At 42.4% G+C, this 16,743-nt stretch overlaps 1 protein-coding gene across 2 annotated transcripts; it reads left to right on the top strand.

The window, feature by feature from the left end:
• On the top strand, positions 1–15,383 carry UTP25 (UTP25 small subunit processome component). 2 transcript variants are annotated; one of them, XM_053974481.1, is made up of 12 exons: positions 1–133; positions 1,378–1,417; positions 2,574–2,823; positions 3,565–3,771; positions 5,881–5,969; positions 7,336–7,746; positions 8,808–9,027; positions 11,100–11,248; positions 12,456–12,638; positions 13,277–13,389; positions 13,798–14,043; positions 14,837–15,383. In XM_053974481.1, exons 1-12 carry the CDS (start codon positions 33–35, stop codon positions 15,081–15,083), a joined length of 2,256 nt encoding a protein of 751 aa, XP_053830456.1. In that variant the 5' UTR covers positions 1–32; the 3' UTR covers positions 15,084–15,383. The 2 variants fall into 2 exon arrangements, with proteins under 2 accessions (XP_053830456.1, XP_053830455.1); XM_053974480.1 differs by having other exon boundaries at positions 2–133; positions 11,046–11,248.
• The last annotated feature ends 1,360 nt before the right edge of the window (positions 15,384–16,743 follow it).

Genomic DNA, 16,743 nt, shown 5'->3' with positions numbered 1-16,743 from the left:
CCGGGCGCCCACGTGGAGTGGGCCGCGCCGGGATGGGCAAGCGGCGAGCCGGGCGGGAGCTGCTGCGCAGCCTGAGCAAGAAGCAGAAGAAGCACCTGCGGGAGTTCGGCGAGGAGCACCCGTTCTATGACAAGTGAGTGCCGGGCCGGCCGAGCCCGCGCGGGACCGCCCCTTCCCCGCGGTTCGGTGCCGGGGCTGCGGGGCCGAGGAGCCCCGCTCAGCCCGGGGCCGGCCCGGGCGGCGGCCGCTCCCTCTCACGCTGCCCCTGGGCTCCCGAGGGAAGGAGGGGAGTTGCAGCTGCGTGGCGCACTGCCGCTTGTGAGCCGGGAATCTCGAAAGCAGAATGGAAAGCAGGAAATCTCGGCTCGGATTTTCCTGCAACAAATGTAAACTCTTGTGGTGCAGCCCGGAGGCTGCCACGGGGAGTGGGGAAAGGGAGGAGTGCGAGGTAGGCTCCCATTTTGGTACCAGTCCTGTCTCTCGGCTTGTCAGGGTTCCAGCTTTCCCACTATTTACTCCGTGCTCTTTTCTGATCTCGGAAAGGGTATGAAAATAGAGTAGCGAAGATCTGTGTGACAAGAGTAATTCCCTCCTCGGGGGGATGGTCGTCTGTCAAAATGACCGCTTTCCTTTTGTACCCACGTGTAAACTTCTGAGGAAAGAGCTGCTTAGTCCCGATGCTGTGTGATCTGTGGTGCTGCTGTAAAGCCTTTAGGAGCAGGCACGGAGTGTTAAGGTCTGTTGTTTTTGTGTCCCCTGGGACCCTCCTGGCCTGTGTGGATTGGGGTGGAAGGCATGCTGGAGGGAATGTCCTGTGTGTCACCCTGTACAGTGATGCTCAGTCCCACACAAGATTGTATATTTTTGAAGGAACTGTGGTTTGTTTAAGCCCAGCTTGCACAGTGGCTTCTTTGAAGAATTGCAGTCCCAACACTGGTTAATTGGTGCTGGTTTTCCTTTAGTTTGTGTCTTTTTCCCAGTTCACAGACCAATATTTAGCGCTAGAAGTAGTCTCTGTCTCTGGTTAACTTTTTTACAAACTACCCTTGTAGCTAGATTCTTGTAATTCCTTTTGAGACCTCGTCTTCTGATTAGCACTGGATTTTATTTCATAATTTTTATTGATCAGTTGTAATGCCTGAGCACTTAGGCTTCATGTACAGAGGGTCACATCACCTGAGAGGGTGACCCTTAAGGTAAACCTTAAGGGTAAATGCCCAGTCTGTTTTCCTAGAGATACATGTGTGATGGTTTGGTTTTAAGCTTTCTTTTAACTTCTTTAAACTTGCATAACATCCATTCACTCTCCCCCTCATTTCTTTCATCCTGTGTATAACATCATTGGCAGAGTAAGGTATTTCAGTGCTTTCTTTCCAGGGTTTCTGGAAGACCAGAAGCAACTCAAATATGCGAACTGGTAATGTATTTTTATTCCTTCCTTCCTTCCTTTTATCTTTGTGTTGTTCAGTGAAAAATGTAGCATTTCATGTTTCCAGCTTATTCAGGCTGATTAAGTTGTTCCACTTAGAAAACCAGTATTTAGGAGGAAAAGATGAATGTGATTTCTGTGTGGCTCTGTAATGTGTGCCTCTAAGCTGTAATACCATCAGAGGGCAGAAGCAGCAGGAAATAACAGCAGTTCTTAACTTTTTGTGTATTGGTCACAGTGAAAATCAGATCACACTCTAAGTTGTTTTAATAATGTTGGTAAACTTAGTGTTGCATGAGTTAGGAGACCTTGTTCTCTGTTGAGCAAAGAAATATGTTAATATTCCTTCTTCAGATTGCCAGTGTTTTAGTTTTCTTTCAGTCGTGATTTGGTAACCTCCTTTATGATCAGATTAATAAAAGACTTCACAGTTTTAATTTGGAAAAATTAATGACTCTGTTTCATTTGTTTCCTTTAGCAATTTTGTGCATTAATGTAGTATTTACTGATTGTTTTCCTATTTGGGCTAAAAGAAGCTAAGAAAGGAGTTAATGGTGTTGTGTTGATACTCATGGTTTCACTATAGTTTTGGCTATAATCTGGATATTGGTTTGTGCAAGCCCAGGACAGACCTGGCTAAAGTCTGGCTTGCTTGAAGTGTAAAGCTGTACAGCTGAACCAAACCTGACCAACTCCCCAGGGAACCATTGTCCACTGACAGTTATTTCACTTACCTTCTTGAAAGCCAAAAGCATTTCCAGCATGCTCTGTCTGCCTTTCTACAATTTTCAATCCGTGTGTGGTTTTCTTAGAAGAATGTGATGCTGGTTCAGTAAATGCTTTGTATGTGGAGATCAAATGTCCTCACTCAGCTGAGACTGAAAGAACTGGGTTTTGTGATGCTCCAAGTCAAATTGGTGCAGAAAGAGGCACTTCAGCCTGTCTCCCAAGATGCTTTCAAAACCTAAATGGAGGTGTCCGGCATAAATTATTGGCATAAAATGCTGGGTTTTGAAAAATTCCATTGCATCTATGTCAAGGTTTAATGTGAGAGGGGAAACATAATAGTGCAAGTAGAGGTATTTGCCTGCTGCTTTATAGGCTGTTACTGTTGTTGCTATTTAAACTCATGTTTTCCTTCCAGTCTGAGGATTCTGATAAATCAAGTAAAGAAAGTGATTCAGAGACTGAGGTGGAACAGGTCTCTGGATATCATAAGCTCCTGGCTACCCTGAAGACCTCGCCTGAGTCTGAGAGTGAGGAAGAGGAAGATGAAAGTGAATCAGAAGAAGCTGAGGAAAGTGAGGCAGAAATGGGCAGTGAAGGGTCCCAGAATATTGGAGAAGCAGAGGAAGGTGAAGAAGATAAGAATGATGTTCCAGAGGAGGAAGAAGGTAGTTTGTCTTTTTCCATGCTTCTTTGGTTAATGTTGTTTGACTAACATAGGTTTTTAGCCAGGATCCTGGTGTAGACTGTCTTGTTGGCTGGTGCTCTTCTGCCTTGGAGACTGTGTTGCTCCATTGGCTCTGTGTGGGTGGGAGCAGCAGCTGCTGAAGGATTTAGCAGGGGAAAGGGTAGCTGTGCTCATTTTCCGCCAGACAGCCTGCTGCTGCTTCCTCAGATGTTGTTTGTGCGGCAGCACAGAGGAAATCCACATGGAGCAGCAGACCAGGGGTTCTCACCCACTCATGGGAGACACAAGCTGTTCTCTCGAGCAGCATCTGGCTTGGCTGTGCCACCGAGAGGAGGGGAAGGTTTGCCTCACAGCATGGGAAAGAATATGGAAATTGGAAGGAAATCTCCGCCTGTATGGTGAGGTGTCCTTATTCATGAAATATGCAAAGAAATGCTGGGAGAGAGGAGTCAACCTTTAATAATTTCCAGTTATTTAGGGTCTTCAGAAACTAAAAGTTAAATTCCCCAAACAGGTTACTTCTTTGTCTGGGGGACCACATTTTGTATTATGTAACATTTGGCATGCTAGCCAAAAGTCATCTATGGTAGAATACAAAGCCTGCTTTTATCTTTTTTGATAGAGTTTTGGGAGAAGAAAATCGGTAACTCAAAGGGAACAACATCTACAGACAGTAATTTTTCCAGGAGAGAATAACCTGTTTCTTTCTAACAATGGACAGCCACAGACACAGCAGAGCAGATGCTCAGCCAGGAGCAGGCTGATGGCACAGATACCTCTTGTGACCCACGTCATGGAGTAATTGAGGAGTTTACTGATGTGAAACATGAATCTGAATTTAGCTTGGAAACCAATTTCATGGAAGAGGAGAGTGGCGATTGCAATGCAGATAGGAGAGACAGCAGTTCTTCACAAGCTCTTCCAGAAGGTAAAAACCTGTGTGTTTGTGTTTAAGGATCTGCCTTTAGAGGAGTATCTGTAAACATGTTTAAATTGTCCAACACCCTAGCGATGGGCTGTACAGCTTCTGAGTTCTTTGACTACATTATTCATGCTGCCCATATGTCAGCTGGTTACATAAGGGACCCTTAACACTAATGCAGATGTGTAGCTGAACCATTTGTTCTCTGTAGCCCCTGGGGGACTGGGATTCATGTGGGGTTTCTGCTATGACTGGTAAAGCTTAAAGTATCAAGAACTAGAAAAGTGTGTGGAAGGTGTTACCTTGTTTTGCTGCTTTAATAGTAGTTTTAAAAGCCACTGTAATACAAAGAGCTCTGCAAGGCTGTACTTGACTATGGAAGATGTTCTTGGCACAAACAGCACAGGAGATAATCACAAAGCTGACCTGTGAGGGCATCCTTCACATCTCAGTGGAGTTAGAGGTCAGATTCTGAGAAGCTTGGAGCAGCCACAGTAATTTAGACAAATGCTCAACACTCTCAGAATTTTGAAGGTTATGCAGAGGAGTCTGACTGCTCCAGGATCAGGAGAGAATGAAGCATCAGCAGAGCACATGTAGTGTCCTTTAAGGGTGTATTCCAGAATCTCAGTGCACTGATGGATGCATCTGAAGCTCCGGTGTTGGAGTTGTCCCACCATATGTAACAAAGTAACTGTGTTGCATGGGTGTGCGATCCTTCAGCGACAAGGCACGCACTGGCACTTGCACAGCTTCTGCTCATATTTAATGCTCTGTGCCTTTAATATCAGATGGCATAGTTTGAGAGAGAGAAATATGTTTGTAGCATCCCTAGTGATGCTGGCTTGTCATCTTGGAGCAGCAGCTGACATTATATCTGGGAGGCAGCCTGGGTGATACATGAAATGTGTGGAAGCATCAAAGGGCCATGTGATAGAAAAAACAGCTCGTTCTTGTTACCATGAGAATATGACTTAGGCTGCTGGCATTGCATTTTAATGAGAACAGTAGCTCTCCAACTGCATGCTAAGTATCCTAACAGCTTTGTTCCACCTATAAATGATGCACTACTTCTCAGTGGGTTCTTGCAGCTTGGAAGTGTCTTTATAATCTATTGCAGAAAATGAATCACCCAAGGTAGCAGAAAAAGGATGAATTTCTACTCTGGTCCCAGGGTCACTAAAATTCCTTAAAATGCATCCCATTACTCCCTCTACTTTATTGGGAAAATGCTGGAATCATTAAAACTCAACTGAGGAGAGACCCTGCAGTAGAATTAAATTATATCCAGTTAATTTCTCTTTCTGGAAAGATTTTCTCTATTTTTTTTCAGTGTCATGATCAGTAAATGTCTTGACTTTTGCCTGGTAACTTGTGTGTGGGCTGGACATTTGTTGGCAAGCACCAGTGTTCCCTAATTAGTTTTCTTTATGCAGTGAATGCTGCTGTGCTGCAACCAGGATACAAGGCTTGGCTTTCAAAATTAACTTTGCATGTGATTTTGTGCATGCCAGTGTCTTTCAGTATAATGTGATTTAACAGTTCTTTGCTTCTCCTTTCCTTTCCAAAAGGAAATGCTGATTAGATAAATCAGACTTTTTCTCACTCCAGGCAATTTTTGGCGCCCTTCTCCAAAACTTGCCTAATATTTCTCTGCTTTATTGCAGACTGTGTTCATATCACTGGCCAAAGCCCTGGGCAGAACTGTTTGTAAATAAGGAAGGTTAGCAAGTTCATTTGTGACTTTACTATTGACAGCCTTTTTCACCTGCAAGCGATGGACATGTCAGAGCTTAAGGCAAAAAATTGCCACTGTTTTCCACTACATATTGTTTTCCTGGCTAACATTTGATTAGTGCTTGAAAATTCTAGTACTTCCGTAAGTACTTCTTTTTCTTTTTTAAAAGCAATCTGTCAAATCTGTTCTCTCTGTTCTTTACAGAGAGACTTTGACATCCTTTCTCTCATCTCCAAGTGCTTTGAAGTAACTAGTTTTAATTGTGGTGTTGGCCAGCGAGGAAATTGTTCATCTCATTTGCAAATCCATTCTGCAACTTGATTCTACTATTAGCTGCAATAGTTCTCAGGCTATTTTTTTGTTTTTACTGTAAATAGATCCATTTAAGCAGCACATGGACAAAGAACTTGAAGAAAAGGAAATAGAGAAAATGTCTACGCTTCCTAAAACTTCAAGTCAAAGTCAGGTAATAATTTTCTGTAGCTATCCAGCATTCCTAAAGATGCCTGGATCAAAATAATCCTTTTTTTATACAGGTGAAGTAGATCACAGTTATTATTAGCTGCTGGCACTAGAATTATCGAGATTTTTTTCACTGTGTTGTTGAACTGTTGAACTGTTTTCTTCTTCATTTACTACTGAGCAAGAGTTGAAATGTGAAGTCTGCTGTTCAGGAGGCATATGGTGACACACCTGAAACACATAGCTTTAGAGTTTGAGCTGTAGTCCCAAAACCTTGATAAGGGGTGGAAACAGGGCTTGTTTCTGAGTGGTGACAGCACAATGCCAGGGATACGCTCTGCAGCTGTACTTCTGAGGTGACCATGTACACTTTTAAAGCTACTTGTGATGCACTTTCACATTCTTGCTTCAGGATGGCTCTGTCCTTGTACACATTAACAAGCCAGTGAAGGGGAATTTATTACTTATATGACTTTATTACTTAATTCTGGCAATAATATGTGAATTACATTACCAGAAAACCACCTCATTGCTTGACAGAGAATATTGGTTTTCAAAATACTCATTTTTAGACAAACCTTTGCTTCATAACTTTTCCACATCTGATTTTGTTTTGGAGACTTGCCTCCCATTCTGGTCAGCCATATGCTGGGTGACATTCATTGGAAGATATCCAATGGTTAGTTAGTCAGAGAGAAAGCTGTGATTTTTTTTTTTTTTTTTTTTTAAATTTAATTTACTTTTTTGGCACATAATGGACAAAATTACCAGTGCCACCTGAAGCAGTGCATGATATATCTTTGCTTAAATTGGTGTAGCTACTTTATGGGGACAGTTGGGGACAACTTGCATGGCAGAAGGCTTAGAGTTTTCCTCTACTACACTGATAGCTGTTCAAAATCAGACATACACCCAACAAGACTGCATTTAACAATTGTATCACAACTTCTGGGATTAGCCCCTAATGGGTTTATTTTCTTCTTTGATCAAAGCACGTACCTCAGTGGGGTCAATTGGTAAGCACAGTTGGACTCCAGGGTTCTCATCTTGTCCCTGGTTTGAGCCACTGATTCGCTGGGCGGGTTAGGCAGAAAATTCCTCAGTTTCATCTGGTATGGGAACAGTTACAGACACATCATTGCAACATCCATCCAGACCTACCAAGCTCAAATTTATTGTTATTTATCCTGGCAGACTCTAAAAGGGATTGCATATTGAAAAAAAGGTTTCCATTTTTATTATGAAAAGATGATTTCCCTAATTTCATGAAATTGATTGAAGTTGATATCACCAGCTGTGGTGATATGCTTTGAAGTGTGAAAGGTTTGGTACATATGACTCCTCAGTGTTGTTGGCTTTATTTTTTTCAGTGGCCAAGGCTGGGTCAAGTAATTTTTTCTTCCACTTTGGAGAAACATAAAACTTTGAAAGCAGACAAAGAAGTTGACGTGAAACAGCTTCATCTCCGCAAGCCTTTGGAATCCACTTGGCCAAAAGTGAATAAACAATTTCTGTCTGCAGTGGACAAAGCAATTGATTCCTCTTTCACTCCATTACAAAGAGAGCTCTTCTGTATCATGAATTCATACCGGGACTTGTTTTACCCAGAAAGAAATGCTTTAACAAACGGAGAAGAGATCCGGCACGCTTACTGCCTGCATGCCTTGAACCATGTCCTCAAGGCCAACGCCCAGGTGCTCAGCAACAATGCCAAACGGAGGGATCGAAAGCCAGGCACTGACAGTGATGACTACAGGGATCAGGGGCTCACCAGGCCTAAGGTAAGAGAGCTCTGATTCCCTCATCCCCACCCTGGCTGCCTGCTCAGGCTGTACAAACATCCTGGTAGTTTATCCACAAGTATTTTTGTCACTGCTCTCTCAGGTGATGTGTTCCTGGGCATCTACTTTTCTACATCCCTTTATCATGCCTGGAAGTTGCCCTCCATGGCCAGGGAAAATGCCGTGTGAGAAGCAGTGAGCTCAGGGTTATTAGCCAGCCTGGTTCTGTGCCAAGCCATGAGTTTGACTTAATCTCTTTTTTTGTCCCCCTGTCACCACAGACTGACAAATTTTTCTGCTTTCATATTTAAATCTACCAGTGCAGACAGGTGCCTCCGTATCAATCTTCAGTATCAGTGCAGGTAGTGTAGACTGTCACTCAATGTGGGATGTGCCAGAAGTTCTTTGGTCCTTAGGCACTTGTAAGGACTTGCCTGCATGAAAGGATCTTTCTTTACCTCAGGGAATTGCAGCCCCACTGTCAAGGCCACCTGTCATAGCTGGGGGAGTGGGCCCCAAACCAATCCTCCTTGGATTCACAGCATCCTGTAGTTGATAACCAGGTGGATTCAGCTATGGCAGCCTGTCACCAGTGTACCAGCTGCTTGTTGAACAATTCCAGAGTTGGGTTTCAGTGTTTGCTGCATGCCTGGCAAATCTCTGGTTTCTGTGTTGACTCTCCCATTAGCCATTTATATTTTGGAGTTCTGTGCAGAGACTGTTGCCACCCATCCAAGAGCCAGCCCTTGACCCTGTCTCTGTGTCACAGGATCTCTTGCTTGCCAGGGGGTTAGGGAGGACAGGAGAACATGCTTAGTTTTCAGTTCCCCTGTACTGGTACCCTGAGTGAGCTGGGGAACCAGGCTGAGCTGCTGGCCACAACCACTTAAAGAGCACTGCATCCCAGTGCATTCCCTCCCTGCTGCTTGTCAGAATGGTTTTGTTTTGATTGCTGGGATGCCCCACGGGGGCAGATCCAAGCCAAAAGTTTAATTAGCGTACGCGTAATGGCGAGTGTTTGTATTTTATGGGTTATTCTCTGTAACTGTTGATTTGCACAGGTACTGATGATAGTGCCCTTCAGGGAATGTGCTCTGAGGATTGTGCATATTTTCATCAGTCTCCTCGAAGTGAATGACAAGAAAAAAATAGATGTAAGTAATAAAAAGCGCTTTAAAGGGGAGTTTGGCTCTGACCCAGAAGAGAAGCCCCCCAACCTGAAAAGACCTGAAGATTATGAAGCCGTCTTTGCTGGCAACATTGATGACCACTTCAGAATTGGTAATAACCTACTGAGCAGATGATTTTTAGCTTGTACAGAACTGCTAAGTAACAAATTTTTCCCAAATGCCTTAGATCTATCAGGGCTGGAAGTTCTGGTGAGACTCTAGGCTGTGTGGTATTCCTGCTGGTTTTGCTCTGGCAACCTGGATTTTTCTGAAAATCTTTCTTGCCTTGCCAGAGCTTAAAAAGGAAGAGAAAATAGAGAAGTAATTATTTTCACATCAAGTTCAGAATCATAAAAAATGCAATGACAGCTTTATTCTAGCAGGACTGCCCACACCTCATTTTGCAGCAAAATCTTTTCACGTTATAAAAATGCAGCAAAATCTTTTCATGTTATAAAAAAAATCTTTTGGGTTTAATTAGCCTGTTCACAATGTCTCGTGTAATGGTTGGAACGAAATTAAAGCTCAACACTGAGTAAAGCAGTTTTCTGCTGTGCTTCTCATGGAAGCAAATGGGTAGCCAGCAAGTAGGAGTGTTGGACAAGCAGAAAATGTGAGACTGTTTCATATAATATTGCAAATCTATGCTGTTTAGTAACTCAGTATACATAGAACTAGCTAGTGGCTTGGTTCCTGGAGTTGCTAAGATGAGAAGGCAGTTTTTCTAACTTAATTTGACAGATCAGAGGCTTTTGAAACACTGCACCTTGAAAGATAAATTGGCACCCCAAGAAATGTAATGATACAGTGGAGGATGTGAGCAGGTCGCAGTCAGTCTTTCTTCATTCCCCAGTGAATATCTCTCAGGCTGAGAGTATCTTACTTTCAGTAGCATAATAATTTTCCTCTTAGTCCTCTCCCATACCACACTCTGCTTGTTCCACTAACTAAGTGTTAAGACATGATTGAAGAAACTTCCAGTGCTGTTAAGTTGCAGAAGGAAATTACAGAAGCAGAATAATTTCTCTTTCTTACTGTGCTGCACATCCTGTTACTTCTGCACAAAGATCTAATTTAAAGCACATTTGTTATGCCTTACTGAAACCACCATTCTTTCATATTTTTAAACAGAAAAAAGACTTGATGTTTCTAAACTGTGTGTATGCTGTGACAAATGATATCTTCTTCCTGGAAATTCAACCAATTGAACCTTTCTTTTTTTCTTTTTCTATTTTTATTTGTATTTTATATTGCCTTGGGTTGAAATAGACAGCAGGAGGGGTCCCTCCTGCTTTCTCTGAAATTCTTGGAAGGGCCTTCAGCTGAAGTCATGCTATCTGCCTTCACATGGACAGGGAGAGAAGTTGGAGAGACTTTGTTGGGCAGATTGAAGGGGGTGGTTAGAATATGGTCTGCACTAGCTGCATTTTTAAGACCAAGAAACTGTGCATTCTGGAAATACTGTCACGTAGTTATGACAGAAACTCCTTTGATTCTTTCCCTTTCATGTCTATAACAGGAGACGTGATGCATAAGCTGGTTCAGAATGCACCCTGCAACACGTGGTGTGAGAAGCAGTGTAGGTGCAAGACTTCAGTCACTGTAGCATGAAGAACCTTGTCCTCTGTGGTTTAGTAGCAAATCTTTCAGCCCTGTGAATAAAGGCAGCTGATAGTCAAGAGATCCCCCCCCAAATTTTTCATGACAGATTAAAGTAACAGTTACTGTAATACCCAAAGTTCAGGATTCAGGGAGAAAAGAGTAGTTAATCATTTCTGCATTTTTTTTTTTCTTAAGTTGTTCAGTCTCCTCATTCCCCTGTTCAGCAGAAAATTAGAAACAATATGCTTCAGTTAAAAAATTTCATTCAGATTATGAAAAATCTTTAAAAAAATAATACAGAAATGCTTTGTCAAACTACCTGAAAATTTTCCTAGTGCTTGTCAAATGGTGTTAGGGTTGGTAAGCACTTCTTGGGGAAAGGAGAGTTTCAGATAGATTAGTTGTGTCCAGCTATATTCATCAGTGTGGGGAGAGGAAATTGGGGAAATTACCATTCCAGAGCTTCCTGGAAGAATGTGGTTGATAATTGATGTTAACTGAGAAGTTGCACTTCGTGTTGTTGAACAGGGGTTGCAATCCTGCAGAAGAGCATGAGATTGTATGCACCCTTCTACTCCTCAGACATCATCATTGCCTCTCCCCTGGGCATCAGGACTGTCATTGGTGCAGAGGGGGAGAAGAAGAGAGACTTTGATTTTCTGTCATCAGTAGAAATCCTTATAATTGATCAAGCAGACATTTACCTGATGCAGAACTGGGAACACGTTCTGGTGAGTTTTCCATATATGCATTCATTTTTGTGCTGTGCTGTGTCTTGGTGGTCTGATGTTACTCAGTTTTGGCAGTGAGCAGTATTGCTGGTTTTTACTGACTTGATTCTAGACATGGATGTTCATTTATTTTCCTCTCTCCACTCTGGTAATTTCCTTATACTAAGAATGTTTTTTCTACAGATCTTGGGTAGTATTCAGAACTCTAAAAATCTCTAAAACTTAGTTCGGTGCTCTAGTAGTGTATTTCATCAAAGGTGTATTTTGGACAGTTTTAATTATCTTGCAGCATTGAGAATGATGATTCCTTTAATCACATCTGGGAGAAATTATGCCAACTGTCTGCCCAGTGTCTCAGTCAGATTGCAGCCATGTGAGGAATCTGTGCAGGCTAATTCAGGTTCCTCCAGAAAGCAAGAGGAGCTGGTGCATGTCTCCACTGCAGATACACTAAGCATTAGTCATGTCCAGAATTAAACAGTATGAAGGGTTTCCTGTACATGCAAGTAGCAATTGTGTCTAGTCTGCAGCAGTACCCCTGCTTTTTGGCTTTTGGTTAATAGAAGTTTTCAGTATTTATATGGTAGGGTTTTCTTTTCCACGTAAAAACACCTCTGAGGTACCTGGACCAGAAATTTTGACTACATGATGTCACTATGCATTTTGGATGAGGCCAGAAGGTCTTCTTTCCTCAGGAGTCGCAGAAAGGGCACATGAGCCTACACAATATCCAAATAATGAGTCTTGGAGCCTGTTTTCTGGTTTTCCCTTTAGGTGTAACTGCCTGCCAAATGGTGGCAGGGATGCCAGTCCTAGGCATTGTTCCCTGAGGGCAAAACGCAGTGAATTTCTTCAAACTCTACATGAATGTGATGAGAGCTGAGCTGTGCTTGGTCTTCTTTAAGCTCAGAAACCTTGGGCCCATTGGCTTTAATACAAACAAATCCATTACACTTGACCCAGGAGAAGATTAGAAAATTACTGTTCCTGGTGGCTAAAGAGATGGTAGCTTTCAGTTCTATGGCAGGAAATCAAGTAAATTGCTCTTGCTGTGGTCAGTAAATTCCAGACAGTGGTGTCTTGGGAGATGCTGCTTGTTTGTATTCTGTGCTGCCTTGCTGGTCCCTGCCCTCTTCCCCTCTGCAGTTTAGGCTTTTGCAGGCAATCAGGGATGTCAGCAGTGATGTGTCTTCATCTATCTGTGCAGCACCTGATGAAGCACATTAACCTGCTGCCTCTGGATTCCCACGGGGTGGACTTTTCCCGAGTGCGGATGCTGAATCTCAACAACTGGTCCAAGTACTACCGGCAGACGCTGCTGTTCAGTGCCCTCCAGGACCCCCAGATTAACTCTGTCTTCAACAAACACTGCTTCAATTACGTTGGACAGGTGAGTTCACAGAGGAGCTGGAATGCTGGTGGAGAAGGGAGGGGGAGAGGAAGAGAAAACCCAATCTGCAGAAAAATTCTGTAACTCAGTTGCTGAAAGACTGTGTGCCTATCATTTCCCCCACCCAAATGTTTCAGTCTGAATCTCCATGATATTGTGCCAAAGGCATAAAGAACTGCTCCTCATACAGTGATGCTTATTTGGTACTTTCTTTGATAATAGCTGCTGTTTCATGTCAGAAATCAGATTTTGGTATTTTTTTAATTTGACAGACTCGAGTTATTTTGTTTTACTTCTTTTGTTGTTAAATGGAGAATTCATCTGCTTCCTTTTTTTTATCTCTTACTGTGTAAGATGCATGAACTGTTAGTATTTTCAAAGAAACAGGAAAAGTAAAAATTTCAGGAGGCCATCTCAAATATAGGGGATTCAGGGCATAAACAGTCATTGTGCATTTAACAGACCTGGTTTGTCTATCATGACTGTAGCTTTATATTGGAGCTTTCTTAAAAACAGCCTTGTGCACTGTTTTTCTTAAAAATAGCCTTGTGCTGTCAGATGTGAGCTGCAGAAAGCTGGCTGCAGTGTGCCTGCCTTTGGAATGCTGCTTCCCTAAACATCCAACTTCCTTCCCACAGGTGGCCATCCGCAACGTGCCACTCACTGGCTCCATCAGCCACGTTGTGGTCCAGCTTCCTCATGTTTTTCGGAGATTAGAAGCTGACAGTGTAACTTCTGTGATAGATGGAAGGTACTGTGTGTGTCAGACTGTTTTGCTGTGCTCTAATGACTGCAATTTCAGATTTAGTGGAGCGTACTGCAGATCACACTGTGGGTTCACCACAGAAGTACATCTTCATTAGTCCTCAGGTGTTGACTGAGCTCCGCACAGGTGGAGGGGAATACTGACCTTCTCCTTGCCAAAGGCACTGGAGAATACAGTCTGGGGAAGAAATACCAATCTCTACCACAATTGTGTAAAAGGTAAAGCCTTTTATCTTCTACACATGCAGAAATCCTGTGAAGTTAAAAGAAGGAAAAATGTAGTGAAAATCTTTGGCAGTCTGTTGTTTGATGATACTCCTGTCTCAGCTCATAGCGGTATTAGAAAGCTGAAGTTTCACTCTGGTTAAAACGCATTTGTTTTTTTTTAATTGAGGTTTCAGTTTTTCATCGACAAAGTTCTGCCCGAGTACCGCGACGCCATCATGTCCCACACGCTCATTTACGTCCCGTCCTACTTCGACTACGTGCGCCTTCGAAACTACTTCAAGAAAGAGGACCTGAATTTCACTCACATCTGTGAATACACAAAAAAGGCTGCTGTCTGCAGAGCAAGGCGCTTCTTTCTCAAGGGAGAGAAGCAGTTCTTATTGTTCACTGAGCGTTTCCACTTCTACAAAAGGTAGGCTGTGGACCAAGTTTTCCCTCTGAGTTGTCTGTGTGCTGTTCTGAAGGTAGAGTCTGACCTTTATTATAGATGGGCTGTGCTGCTTTTTGAATCTGTTGGATCCCTCTGAGGATTTCTTTGACTGAAGTAAGAGTTGTTAAGTTTACTTTCAAGTTCTTGCCTGTTGTCAGCAGTCCCTTTGCAGAGAATTTAATATTGTGTTATGAACAAAGCTTTATTCAGGAGGGTAAGTGCTGCCAAGTTCCAGTGATGTCAGGACAGGATGATACAGCCTGCAAATGAGATTCATTGGACCTTTTATTTGTGCCACAGTAATTGTATAAAATTTTGGAAGGAGTATATAATTGGTTCAATAATGCAATACAGCAAGCTGAGGCCACTTGGAAAATTTGTTACATCCTGACTGGAGCTGTTTTCAAGTTCCTAATGGAACATGATTTTTTTCTATTAGCAGATGTTTTGGCAAATGCAGAAAGTTTCATGAGGCTTGGTCTGATCAGGCTTCACTGTATTAAAATCCAAGCTGCAGAAGCTGACCACTTCATAAATTGGTGGTGGTTTGTACTTCAGAGGAAGTCATTGTGCCTGCCAGTGTGAGATTTTTCCCCTAAATTCCACTTCTCTGTTTAGTCTTCAGTCCATGACACAGGGTTTGCAAAGTTGAGCTACAGCTGATGTGCATTGAGGTTGATGGAAATTGGAAGACTTGATAGAGGACTGATGTTTTAACATGCATATTCTGTAAAATTTCCCTCAAATTTTTTGGTTTTTATTTTTTCTGCTATAGGTATACGATAAAAGGCATTAGGAACCTTATTTTCTATGAGTTGCCAACATACTCCCACTTCTACAGTGAGATTTGTAACATGCTGAAGGCCACAGACAGTGGGGCGGATGCTACTTGGACTTGTACTGTGCTCTACTCCAAATATGATGCTCAGAAATTGGCAGCAGTGGTTGGCATAGACCGCACAGCTCAAATGCTACAGTCCAAGAAGAATGTGCACCTCTTTGTTACAGGAGAAAATGATTAAGTGATTCTACAGACTGGACAATTGGATGGACCTGCATTTTACTCCTAATGCAGATTTTTATACTGCTTTTTAAAAAAGTATTAAACTTTTTACTCCCTTTTGTTAAATATTCTGTTGAAATTGTTTGTATAGTATTAAATTTTGTATTTCAGTACTCTGCCCAACAAGGAACGAAGGATGCCATTCAAAAAAGCAGGGCTTGGGAGGTGTTTCCTGTGTAGAAACAAAATCAATCCGGAACTATTTTTCATGTATATTAAAAAACTCATGGGTCAGTAAAGATTCATGCAGTGATAAATAGCTTTTGGTTGGACTGTTTAATTTCATTTTCAGGTGTAGCAAACTCACCTTCTTTTCTCAAAGGGAAGTTTTTCTTCTTGTCTTAAGAAAAATGCCCAAGTATTTAATGAGTCACTATTCTGTAAGCTTATACAAGGGAGGTGCAGGCAAGGCCTCTGTAGCACAAACATGTTGCTGAATGAGAGTTGAACTTGCTTCAAGTTGACACTTCTGAGAATCCTTAAATGTGCTTGGGTAGGAGCTATGGGTTTGTGTTTTTCCTGGAGTGACCTAAATATCTCTGCCTCCTATTTCCGACAGGCCCTCTGGCTGGTCAGTTTTACCAGGGATAAGTACAAAACTAGGGGATTGCAAATGCCCCTGGGATGGTATCTGGCACCACTGGTGGAGGAGGTGAGGTGGTTGGTTTGTCTGGTTTTTCTCTTGGTGGTTGCAGATGGACATGGAAGCATCATGGTGCTGCCTTTTTCTCCTTCCAGGAAGCTAAGTCTAATTTAAAGGGAGTTAAAATTAGAAGGATTAGTTTTGGGGAGCACGTGCTAGGACTGCAGGAAGATTGTTCTCCGGAGGGGCAGGTGAGCCCTGTGTCAGCCCAAATGCAAGGAAATATCCTGTAATAAGCTTTGAGGGAGTTCTTGTCTAGAAGGCTTAAGTAAATACACCAAAGTGAAATATACTCCTTGAGTAAATTAGGCACATTCTTTCTGCCAATTTTTGTCATATTCCTGATTCCTGTATTCCTCAAAAGCTGTGAACTCCAGTAGTTATCATTTAGTAGACATGAAAATCCAGGCAGTTTCTTGCTTTGCATTTTAAGTAATGTCTGTTAATTTTACATACCTCTGCTGTAGCACACAAGAATTAAGAGCCAGCCCCAGCAAACTTCTGGTGGACATCTGTCTCCTGAACAGCACAGAGCAGTAGTAGCAATCAAGGATTCTTATTTTATGGCCCTGGCTGGATGTGGGAGAGTTATGGCTGTGCATCTGAAAACAAGCACACAAAATAGGATTAAGGAATTTCCTTTCTACACCGGATGTACTTAGCAGAGATAATAGCTGACCTCTGAGGAAGCTAAAGTGGGATAGCTGCTTAGGGAGATAACATGATGCAGTGCAGCTCCTGTTTAAAGAAGCAGCAAGAGTTTTGTGCCAGAGCCTTAACTCTGCAAATATTTTTCTTCCCACACTGAAATTAAAAGCAAAGTGCCTTGATGGAAGTAAGGCCAGACTGTAGACTGAGGCCCTCATGATTTTTTTATCAGCTACCTGGGTTTGTTCCTAAGACAAGCATACTTGGAAATTTGAAATGTATATACCAGTGTCACATTTCTGATGTTGATTACTAATTATATCTCACT

Source organism: Vidua macroura, chromosome 3 (genome assembly GCF_024509145.1).
Source record: "Vidua macroura isolate BioBank_ID:100142 chromosome 3, ASM2450914v1, whole genome shotgun sequence".
Classification (NCBI taxonomy): Eukaryota; Metazoa; Chordata; class Aves; order Passeriformes; family Viduidae; genus Vidua; species Vidua macroura.
Note: the sequence above shows the minus strand (reverse complement) of the source record. Positions and strands in the feature narration are given on the sequence as shown.

Excerpts from the sequence above, each read along its gene's own strand:
- UTP25 (XM_053974480.1), top strand. The coding sequence starts at position 33 with ATGGGCAAGCGGCGAGCCGGGCGGGAGCTGCTGCGCAGCCTGAGCAAG. Across the intron at positions 12,639-13,276 it reads GCTTCAATTACGTTGGACAG|GTGGCCATCCGCAACGTGCC; the intron begins GTGAGTTCACAG and ends TCCTTCCCACAG. Across the intron at positions 13,390-13,797 it reads ACTTCTGTGATAGATGGAAG|GTTTCAGTTTTTCATCGACA; the intron begins GTACTGTGTGTG and ends TTTTTAATTGAG.